General features: G+C 41.6%; 2 protein-coding genes across 2 annotated transcripts in view; both read right to left on the reverse strand.

The window, feature by feature from the left end:
* Positions 1-12,420, reverse strand: part of Snap25 (Synaptosomal-associated protein 25kDa) — a 351,700-nt gene that overhangs the window by 295,246 nt on the left and 44,034 nt on the right. Inside the window, exon 2 of the mRNA XM_041776479.2 lies at positions 9,318-9,414. Within this exon, the coding sequence (XP_041632413.1) occupies positions 9,318-9,413 (96 nt within the window). The 5' untranslated portion in view covers position 9,414. The remainder of the gene's footprint in view (positions 1-9,317; positions 9,415-12,420) is intronic.
* The window catches only part of vtd (RAD21 cohesin complex component verthandi), a 270,142-nt gene continuing 267,039 nt past the window's right edge, over positions 9,318-12,420 (reverse strand). The window contains exon 8 of the mRNA XM_070285354.1: positions 9,318-9,414. Within this exon, the coding sequence (XP_070141455.1) occupies positions 9,394-9,414 (21 nt within the window). The 3' untranslated portion in view covers positions 9,318-9,393. The remainder of the gene's footprint in view (positions 9,415-12,420) is intronic.

The raw sequence follows: 12,420 nt of genomic DNA on the forward strand, positions 1-12,420 counted from the left end.
CAAAAACTGTTCAGAAACCACACACACAAATGACAATAACGACTGCATACAGGAACCAAAATGTATCAATTGCAAAAACAATCATACTTCCATAGATAAAAAATGCCCAGTCTTTATTAAAGAACAGGAACTTGTTGCCATAAAAATCACCGAAAAAGTTGATCACAAAACCGCCCGTTCCATATATTATGCACGCCACAATCCCAGTCAAGTAACGTCATATTCACAGACTCTGAAAAACACAACACCATTAGAAATCCCTACTAAACTATCAACAATAACTGAAACACATGAGAATAAAGGAATTGCTAGGATCACAAACTCTTCAGAGGAAATACTAAAAGATTCTAACAAAAAAATGGAAAATACAACTATGCCAGCAAACCAGCAAACTTATGACATCAATGATGATGGATACACTTTTCAATCTCGACTCGGAAGTACCCACAACATCAGCAAGAGACCGTACACTTAGAAGCCAAACCAAAGAAAAATCCGCCCTATCCAAAACATTTAAAGCCAAAGATCAAAAATCCACCTCGTATAACCCATATACTACAAAACAAGCACAAAAAAATCTTTAATTCATTAATGTTTTTAAAAATATTGCAATGGAACATTAAGGGATACTCAAATAATTACAACCAACTACTACTACTCATCAAAACACACTCTCCACATATTATATCGCTTCAAGAAACACATATACAACAGCTTTACAGTTTACCAACCCCTATAAATTATAACATACTGACAAACATTGCATCCAACATATTTGGAGGAGTAGCCCTACTAATTCATAAATCAATTCAGCATACGCAATGCAACATTAATGAAGATGTAGAAGCAATAGCAGCCGAAATAAAATCCAAACAAAAATTTAAATTATATGCCATTTATATCTCACCCAACAAAGCTTTTTCACGCAATAACTTAAACAACGTTATAAACACCAACAATGAATTAGTTATGGTAACAGGCGACTTTAATAGTTGGCACCAAAATTGGGGATCCCCGCAACCGAACTCAAGAGGAAAAAAAATAGCCAAATTTATTGAACAATCGCAACTTACCCTCTTAAACGATAAATCACCAACTCACTTTACTACGCACAATACCTTCACCCACGTTGATCTTACCTTCTGCTCTCCTTCACTGACTCCACTCACTACCTGGAACACAATCAATGATCTTTTCGGAAGCGACCACTTTCCAATCCTAATCAACCTCTTTCCCAAAAACCCCACCAGCAATCCAATCCAATTCAACCAAATATACAACAACTACATTCCGCAATCATACAAAATCAGCCTTACCATACCCGTACTAAAACCCAACAAAGAAAAAATAGACATAAACTCCTACAGACCCATCTCTCTAAACTGCTGCATCAAGATAATCTCATAGCGACTATGGTGGTTCCTTACGAATAATAGATTATTACATCCAAATCAATTCGGATTTAAAAAAGGAAAGTCTACTTCAGATAGTCTACTGTACGTTGACCACCTTATCACCAAAGCATTGAATTCAAAAAAACATATCTCGCTAGTCTCTCTCGACTTTGCCAGAGCATTCGACCGGGTTGAAGTACACTCAATAATAGACCAGCTAATTAAATGGAAATGCGGACCTAAAATAATAAATTACATTAAAAACTTCATGGCGAACAGAAAATTAGCAACCCGAGTAGGATCACAAACCTCTACAATACACCCTTTAGAAAATGGAATACCCCAAGGTTCACCTATCTCTAATAGCATTCAACAAATTAAGTAACATTATTTCTCTACATAAAGAGATAAACTTCAGTGCTTACGCGGATGACTTCTTTCTAATAATAAACCTAGATAAACGCAAAAATATAAATTATGATCTAAACGCACTCTTCACTGAAATAAGAACCTGGGGCGAGTACTCTGGTGCATCTCTCTCACCAACGAAATGCCAACATCTACACATTTGCAGAAAACATAACTGCATTTGCACGATTACCTGTAACAACGCCAACATAACAAACTCCTCATCACTCAAGTTACTTGGACTCTGGATAAACAACAAATACAAATGGAATACCCACATCAATGCCCTCATCCCAGCACTTTCTAGCAAACTAAACATTATAAAATGCCTGGCTAGCCCACGATTTAACTGCAACACACACACATTGCTCAACGTCACAAAATCAATACTCATATCAAAAATCGACTACGGTCTACACCAGTGCTCGGCACCGTCACAATCAACCAAAAAGCGCATTTGTGTGAGTGAGGTACGGAGCAAAAATGACGTGAGTGTGTTCCGTGTGTGTGAAGTTTACGCTATCCGTGTGCTGGCAGCGCTGCCGGCAGAGCCTTTGCCTATCCCATGGGCTTGTGACGTGCCGACTACTGGTCTACACATATGGACAAGCACCGAAAACCACTCTTAACAAATTAAAAACTTCATTCAACGCAGCAATCCGACTAGCTCTGGGAGCATTCCGCGCGACACCCATCCACAACTTACTATACGAAGCCAACATATCAACAATAGAACAAAAACGCGACCATTTAACAGCAAAACTCTTCAAATCTCTTATACAAGCTAAAGATACTCCTATCGCCAAATATATAAAACCAAACACCAGACGAAAAAAATGGATCTCAACAATACAAAACGCAATTACAAAATGCCAAACTAACGGAATACCATACCAGCCGATAACGATTCACAAACTAAAACCTGCCTGGCAACTACCCAGCAAATCAATCAATACATTAATTCACACTTACAACAAAGTCAACACCCCTCCTGAAACATACCAAAAAATCTTAAATGAAACAAAAACATATTATCAAAATCACACGTTTATCTACACCGACGGATCTCAGCAAAACTCGATTACAACATATGCAATCACCACAGAAACCGAAACCCTAGCCTACGGAAGCCTACCACCCTACTCATCAATACAAACAGCCGAAATCTAAGGAATCCTCGAAACAGCTAAAATAATATTAAAAAAAAGAGGCAAATTTGTAATATGCTCTGACTCACTAGGAGCAATCAAAGCCATCAAAAACCCACTCAACAACAACGGATATCCAGCACTCATCCGATCGATTATTTCATCCCACTACCCGAAAATCAAAATCCTATGGACTCCAGGACACAGAAACATAAAAGGAAATGAAATGGCTGACAAAACAGCCTAATCAACATTAAGAATGCCCCTTATATTTAAACCCAACCAAAGCTCAAAAGACATAAACAAATTCCTAAAACACCAACTAAACCAACAAACACAAAGCTTACTCATCAAGTGCAATACCTGGTACCAAAACATTAATACCAACTCACAAACATCGATCTACTCCAAGATAGCACAAGAAGAAGTCACTCACCTTGACCAAATAAAGTTTACCCGTTTACGACTGGGTCATACAAACCTAACACACAAACATCACCTAGATACAACAACACAACGAAACTGCCCACTTTGCCATACATACACTCCAGTCACTATAGAACACATCCTAAACCTTTGCCCTACAATAGCCCAAATGAAACAAAATATCCTTAAAAACACAAACGCTACACACTATTTAAGTAACCCCTCCACAGAAAACATCAAAATAATAACCAAATTTCTTAAAGAAACAACATTATATCACAATATTTAACATACACTTCTACACAAATTGTAAATATTGTAAATAATACATCATAGCCCCGTATATAGTCGATGGCCCTGGCAGCTCGCACTATATATCTATATGTTAGTTTTAGTTTTATAAACTATTCTAACATTCTATAAAAAAAATAAATAAAATAATAATAATAAAATATAATTATATATATTTTAAATGTTTTGAAGAAGAAAATTTTTTAAATAATGTGGTAAATAAAATAATATAAAAATATATGAATTATTAATAACAATAAGACACATTACTACAAACACCGTCATTGCCAGGGATCGATCCACTGAGTGGATTCCACTCCTTAAAAAATCCGACCAACGCTTTAACCATCACGACCACAGGACCGATTAAATGTGTGATGCACAAACACCAATATGAATTTGAAAGCCTTTTGATTCTCGTCCTAGCAAAGCCAAATATGAAATTTCGTCTCAAAATGTGTTGTCGCGTTCACGCACACACACACACACACCAAACCCACTGCATTGTGTGCGTAATAAACGAAATCTAAAAATAGAACAAGCAAATCATTCCCTGTTTCCTCTCGCCGACAAGCGTAAAGCACGCAAAGCATACCAGATGCGCTCTCTATACTCTTTGATTTTACCTATTCTTATTATGTTTACAGTTTGGCAGTTACAGTTTTATATTCCCAGCTTTACGTTTTCTTTACATCTATATATCGTTTCTATGGCAGCTATATGATATAGTTGTCAGATTTTCATAAAGTTTATACCAAAATTCTGAAATAATAACAAAAGCTCATATCTTAGAGTAAAACACCGAAGTTGTCGTTCCTATGGCAGCTATAACATATAGTTGTCCGATTTTCATCAAATTTATACCAAACTTTTGAAATAATAACAAAAGCTCATATCTCAGAGTAGAGGAAAAAGCGTTGAAAAACAACGAAATTAAAATTTTTTTCTATAAATTGCACGATTGTTCCTATGACAGCTAAAAGATATAGTCGTCCGATTTTTATAAAATTAAAACCAAAAATCTGAAATAATATAAATTGGCCATATCTCAAAAATGGTACAAAAATGTTGTATGGCAGCTATACAATATATATATAGCAGTGAGAGTATATAGAAGACTGAATGCAAAGTTTCATTCAGATAGCTTTAAAACTGAAGGACTTCTTTGCGTAGAAACGGTCAGACGGACGGACAGACGGACATGGCTAGATAGACTCGGCTGTTGATGTAATCGGAAAGGTCTCCTTCACTGCGTTGCAAACTTCTGACTGAAATTTTAATACCCTGCAAGGGTATAAAAAAGTAATGATAACTTTTTGAGCGTATTTTTTCGCTCAGAATATCGCTCTAATTGCACAATGTTCTTTCTAAGAGGTTTTTTTTACAAAAATTTTACATCATCCTATGAAGCGGAAACAAACGAAACAGACAGTCACTTCATTGGATAATGTACATTTTTTTTAACAAACCACTTAGAATTAGGATATTGCACTTTGAACGAAATTCTGAGCGAAAAAATATCGCTATCTTTTTTAAATAAAATGACAATTATTAATGGCAAGCAAAGTATATTAAAATTAATTGATAATCATTAAATATTGAATTTTATTTTTTCGCTCATAATGTTTACGTGCCCTGATAAAAATGTTAGGTTCATTACGTATCAAACTTTAAAAAAATGTCTGGGCTGGTAAATTGGTTGTTTATTAATTACAGTATGACCGTCAGCAGATTTTTTCTTTTTTTTTTTAAATGTAAATACAAAAACCATTAATAGAAATTATCTATTGTTTACGCCAGGAGGCCCCTCTGCTCCCCCTCTGCCCACCGAGCGTCCAAAAGCTCAAGCGTTCCCAGCTTGGCAACGCTCGCCCGCTCTCCGCTCCTCGGTATTCCCGATCGCACGCTCCCGTGCTCCCGATCGTCGCTCGCTTCTAGACGAGCCGCTCCAATTCACGGTTCTCCCGCTCTCCCGCACTCGCGCTGTTAAGCTGGGCTTCTACAGTGTATATTCTACAGTGTATATTTCGTGTTGCCGAATTCGGCCCCCTACCCGAGATTTTATTCTCATATGTATATTCGGTCACTGTGTGTTTCCCGCCGCCTCGATATTTTCTTGAACACAATTCCTTCAACTTCAAAATAATACAGTCCACTTCTCGACGCTCTACTGTACTTATGCCAATATATAAATATATTTTCGGCCTCCAATATTTTTGTACGCCCTCACAACTCCAGTCCAGTTCTCGGGCTTCCACTGTACAAAATATATTTTCTGCCTTCAATATTTCGTACGCCCTTACAACCACAGTCCGGTTATCGGGTTTCCACTGTCCAAAATAAAGACAACTCATCCATACATATTTTGCATGCTTATCCAACTACATACATACATATGTATTTATATTCGCTGCCCGTCCATACAGGAATTAAATTACAACCAAACAAGAACAAACAAAATAACCAAGATTGAATATTCAAGTGCAAGTGTTTATTTCTCCAAATCTGCACAACCGCCGCAGCAGACGTGTTGTTTTTGTTGCGGTTCTTTGGGTTACGTTTTGTTCTCTCTCCTGAGCCTCACTTATGCACTGCTTTGCCGACGGTATAGCCCAGTGAGTTTTTCCCAAGTCAAAGCCAAGGTTTATTTTTAATTCCGCCTTTCCGGCTCCGTATTAATTACGTGCAAATACTTAAATAATTCACATTAATTATTTCCGACATTAATAATTAATTAATATTTTTTGTTATCACGGCTTATAAGTAATAAATTAATTTTCCAATTTAGACAAGCTCCACTTCCGAGCCACGGAATATATATAAACATCTCTGCTTCCTACTCCACCACGATCACGGACAGTACGGTCTACGTTCTGGTTCCCGACTCTGCTTTCCACGTCGAATCAGGCATCCTTCGCTCAGGTCAGTCGACAACCGCTGATCCGCCGAGTCCCAAATTGAGTTTGTCTACGGGAGACAACAAAAAGCCACTGCCAACCCAAGGGCAAAAAGCGACAAGTCCGTCGATTCTGGTCCCGTTCCTTCGCCAAGACTCACTCAGTCGGTTTCCAAAATGGCTCAAAATGCCTTAGACATCGCCCTGCGAAAGTTCGTTTCGACGACAGCCCGTGTTAGCCAATTCGAAGCTAACATTCACATTCCGATCGCTCCTGACGCTGAGAGATTTTCCCCTGGCATGTGCAGAGTCCATCGGGACCAAATCCGTGCCCTGTGGGACAAGGTGGAGAAAAGCTATGAAAGCTGCTCCGATCTTCTTTCCGTGTCCTCCGACAGTACAGCCACCGCCACTGAGCTTGAATCCAAGTACAGTGAGTGCTACTCCGTATATTCGAGGTGTCTTGTACAGCTGCAGGAAATTATCGACAAGGCCGCCTCCCAGTCCATTCAGGCTTCCGCCCCTGCGCCCACACCCCCGTCCATGGGTTGTCGATTGCCACCAGTGGACACCGAGGTCTTCACAGGCGATTATCTTCGGTGGCCCACCTTCCGGGACCTCTTCACGGCGATTTACATTAATAATTCCCGACTTACGCCTGTGGAGAGGTTATTCCACCTACTTTCGAAGACAAGCGGCGATGCTCATGCCATCGTTTCAAAGGCCCCTCTGACCAACGAGGGCTTCGTCTCAGCATGGAGCAGCCTTTCCGACCGCTTCGAAAATAAGCGCTTGTTAGTCAACAGTCAGTAAAAGATTCTTTTTAACATCCAGGATGTTCCTCAAGAATCCGGAGTCGCTCTAAAAGAGCTCCAAGGCACAATTCAAAGCTGTTTGACCGCGTTACAAATGTCCTCCATTGAAGTCGAGGCGTGGGACTGCCTTCTTGTGTATATGGTCTCCTCGAAGCTTCCCCAGATTACGCTTTCCTTGTGGGAGCAATCAATTCGCAATAAAGCCGAAATTCCAACCTGAAAGGAGTTGGACGCATTTCTGACTGAGCGCCATCGCACTTTGGAGGCCATCGACGACGTCAGGCCTAGCGGCTCTGGGCATTTTCCGCCAAAGTCAGCAAATGCCAATCCACCGGTGCGCAGGCTCAATTCACACGAAGCTAGGGTGGCTCCAACACCGAGAAGGTGTAATCTATGTTCCAGAGAGGACCACCCTATCCGTATATGTCCGTTTTTCCTGGACATGAATGTCAATGAGCGGACAGACTTCATCCGAAGAAAGCAATTCTGCTTGAATTGTTTTTCGCGCGGGCACCAGCAACGGGTCTGTACTAGTGCCCATTCCTGCTTTACGTGCCACAGCCGGCATCACACTCTGCTGCACCGCGACAATCCTACTACTAATGTTCCAAGACCCTCCGCTCCATCTAGTCCTCGACCTGCACCCACCCAAAGAATTTCCTCGTTCTCCACACGAGTGACCACTTCTGCCGATTCCTCCAAGTACTGGGTTCCGTACGACGACAGCAAGAGCAGACGTTCCCGAGGTATTTTATCCTACCAATGCCGAGTTTGCCAAGGGAACCATCCGCTCCGGAAATGCCAACAGTTCCTCAAACTCTGCGCTGAGAAGAGGCTCCGAGCGGTTCTCGACCACCGTTATTGTTCCAACTGTTTGGCCCACGAACATTCCGAGGGAACCTGCCGCAGCAGTGACCGATGCAAGACGTGCAATCAGCACCACCACACTCTCCTGCATCCGCATGACCGTCCAGAGCATCCACTCCGCTCGCAGCATCGGTCACCCCCATACTTCTAGTTCGCATTTACTTGACCATCACTCATCTCCTGTCATCTTCTTTCATCCAGATCACATACGAGGGCTTCATTTCCATACACCGCGATCGCTCTGGAAAGCAGACGTACCCGAGGTACTTAATCCTACCGTAGCCAAGTCTGTCAATGTTCATCCGCTACGGAAAGTCCGACGTCTTCTAGCGTACAGTGATGAGTCCTGTTCACGGCATTCGACGCCTCCGCCTTGTTCAGCAAGCTCTTTACGACAAGTTTTCGCCTCTCCATGGCAATCATCCGCCTCTCCTTGGCACTCATCCGTCCTTCATCGCTCCTCGTCGCTCCAGCATCAACGATCTACGCGGCGCTCTGACGCCCCTCCATACCATCGTCCTGTACGGGTTTATTGCAACCCGAGTGATTGCAAGGGGGGGGAGAATGTTTACGCCAGGAGGCCCCTGTTCCCCCTCTGCCCACCGAGCGTTCAAAAGCTTAAGCGCTCCCAGCTTAGCAACGCTCTCCCGCTCTCCGCTCCTCGGTATTACCGATCGCACGCTCCCGTGTTCCCGATCGTCGCTCGCTTCTAGGGACGGCTACGCCGCTCTAGTTCACTGTTCTCCCGCTCTCCTGCTCTCGCGCCGTTAAGCTGGGCTTCTCGGCCGGCAGCGGGCCCTTAGGCTAAGCTAAGTTTAGTACCGAATCGAATGCGAAAATATATGTATGCTACGGGCACTCCGCCGTTGTCACTTTTCGACCCCCGAATTTTCTGCGTTTTTTCTACTTCGTGGGATAAACTTTTATTGATCCTTTTGCGGAGGATTGAGCAGCCACCCCACTCCTAAACATCTATAATATGCTGTTTAAATTCTTTTTGTTAAAACAGGTGTCTGCTGGATAGTTTTTGGACCCAACCAGTAGACAGATACGGGCTTTAATTGGTACTTACCTCATCAGCTGTTCCTTGCGCCTTAATCTGAAGCTCTTCTAACTCCGTTTTCGGGACCTGAGGTCCTGCAACTTCTTCAGAGGGGTCCGCAGGCATTCTGTAAAAAAAATAAATACGTATTTTTTACACATGAAAATAACATTAAACGTGTTTTCTGATCTCTCTGCCAGAGTTTCAAATCAACAAAGAGACCATAAAAAAATAGAGAAAAGGCACTGGCAGCAATGCCATATCTCCTCAAGGGACAAATCTCCTTGTGTTCGTAAAAAACTGAAAAAAAATTATTATTTTATTAAAACTAATTGAAGTAACGAACGCAAATTATTATTAAATTAACAAGTGAAATCGGTAAAGCCACGAGTCAAAGTCGTAATCAGAAACACAACAAACTACGGTTGTCTTCTGCACGAAATTATGCTCAATTCATCGGAGGCACAACAAAAACAACGTCACTAACCGCTACCGAGAGGCGGGCTCACGCTCACCAGCAATTCTGTGCTCGAGCAGCGCTGCCGTTATAATTATATATTATTATAAATATATATATGATTTCAGTCAGAACTTTGCAACGCAGTGAAGGAGACCTTTCCGACCCTACAAAGTATACATATTCTTGATCAGCATCAACAGCCTAGTTTATCTAGCCATGTACGTCTGTCCGTCTGTCCACCTGTCCGTCTGGCCGTCTGACCGTTTCTACGCAAACTAGTCCCTCAGTTTTAAAGCTATCTGAATGAAACTTTGCAAATAGTTTTCTATCTTATATACTCTCACTGCTATATATGTCGGAAAGGGGCGGATCGGACGACTCTATCATATAGCTGCCATACAAATGTTCGTGAAACTTTTAGGAAAAAATTTTAACTTGGCTGTTTTTTAATATTTTTGCATCATTTTTGATATATGGCCATTTTATATTATTTCAGAATTTCGGTTTTTATTTTATTAAAATCAGACGACTATATCTTAGTCTGCCTTAGGAACGATCGGGAAATTAATAAAACAAAAATTATAATTATATAAAAAAAAAAAAAAAAAAAAAAAAATGTAGAGATAATGTAAAACTGGGAATGTAAAACTGTAACAGTCAAACTGTAAACATAATAAGTATATGTAAAATATTTTGAAACTCTGTTTCGTCTGTGTCTTCAGCATTTTATTTATGGTATGTATAAATATACAACTTTTAAATATATTTGTTTTTAATTATTTAACCAGAATGGCTCGATTCTAAATGATCCAATTGCAATTTGCAATGGTATACAAACTTAGGCGTGCCGAAGTCGAGGGTTTGGAGAAATTCCCACGGCGCAGGCGAATCTTATAGTTGTGAAAATGAAAGTCGGGGGCCTCGTGGCTGCATACATGTAACTAACTTAAGCTTAAAATTAACACCGCTCTCCCGCCCGCTTTACTCCGTTAAAGCGAGATCGGAGATTGGCAGCGGACGACCTTGGTTTTCCAAAATCGAGGCCCGTACTTAAGAGTGCGTAAACAAAATATAATTTTTAAATATCTTGGAAGGACTATGTAAATATGTAAATACTTCTAGTCTTTAAGTTCGTTTGGTAGCCAAAGTTCGACAGTAGTATATAAGTTTTAAGCTGAAGACGTTGGTGAGATAGAAGAGAGGAAGACAAGAAAAGATCTATGAATGGCATGTAATTATGTATGTACATAAGTAAATCATGCAGCCACGACGAATAGTCGGACCCGATGAAAAAAACCGCGGAGTGGAAGGTTATGCACGTTCCGATCCCATCACACATGGAGGGTGGGCAAAGGACATCCTCTATCCCAGATACGGGAAGATGGCGTGGGGCATGGGTAGCGTATACCTGAAGGACACTCACACGCTGAAGGCAGGCGTAGTGAAGAAAGACCTAGGTCTGGAAACCATCGTGGCCGCCCAGGGAATAACGCTGGACGAGTCCGAAGAAGGAGAGGACGGCGACCTGACCGTAGTAGTCAGCCCGGCGTATGAAGCGTATGAGCCCAGTACCCATGACATTCATGGTGCTGCAGCTCAACCTCCATAAGAGCAATGTCGCGTCGGCGGGACTCTTCATAGCCATGGAGCAAGGACACAAGGACACGCCGAACTTACTTTGGTCCAGGGGCCATGGATCGCCTCAGGCAATGTCATTGCCGGACTAAAGTCCGCAAATTACAAATTGCTCCATCCACCAACCGTAGGCAGGAATAGAACCACCGTAATGGTACGGAAGAGTCTACACGCTAACCGTATGTCTCATTACAGCTCTGATGACCTGACCGTGGTGATGCTAGAGAGTGGGAAAACCGCTTTTTGGTAGCTTCCTGCTACATGGCACACGACAGGACGGCTCCACCAGAAGAACTCCTGGTAGAAGCCAGCCCAAAGAACCAGCAACTGCTCGAGGGTGTAGACGCCAACGCGCATTACTGCCTATGGGGGAGCCCCGACATAAACGGCAGAGGTGAATCACTCTTAGACTTTATACTCTCAACCAACCTGAGTATAGCTACAGAAGGAACACACCTTTGTAGGTCCCACCTCCTCAAACGTGCTAGATCTGCTTCTTGTAAGTGCACACGATACTTTGGTATAAGAATAAAGAGTCCTTGTGCGACCATCCTTCTCAGATCATATGTACATACGGTTCCAATACGCATTCGAACACTCTCCAAAACAATCAGTCTTCAGAACCCCCGGAATACTAACTGGGGAAAGTTCAAGGAGACTATCGCCACCTCTCCGGGCATAGAAGAATCCGCGGAAGACATAGTAAAGTCCCTAGAGACCCTCTGCAAGGAACTGGTAGATGCGTACCACGCATCATGCCCTATATCGGACACGATATTCCCTGATGGAATATGGACTTTTCACTGCGACGAAACAAACTCAAAGAATTCTTTAAAATCGACAAGCAGACAAAAGATGATATCATCGTTTTTTTTTTTTTTGTTAGGCTTTGCTTTTATTTATTGAATCTTCTCATTTATGAGACTAACAATAAGTGTATCAAATCTTACCTAACTAGCAGTTCTTACCTAACTAGCAGTCATGAGACGGGTACAGAGTAAATGGCCCTGACTAATTATGACTGCGTTGGATGGTCGT

The sequence above is a fragment of the Drosophila kikkawai genome, chromosome 3L, assembly GCF_030179895.1.
Source record: "Drosophila kikkawai strain 14028-0561.14 chromosome 3L, DkikHiC1v2, whole genome shotgun sequence".
NCBI classification, from domain to species: domain Eukaryota; kingdom Metazoa; phylum Arthropoda; class Insecta; order Diptera; family Drosophilidae; genus Drosophila; species Drosophila kikkawai.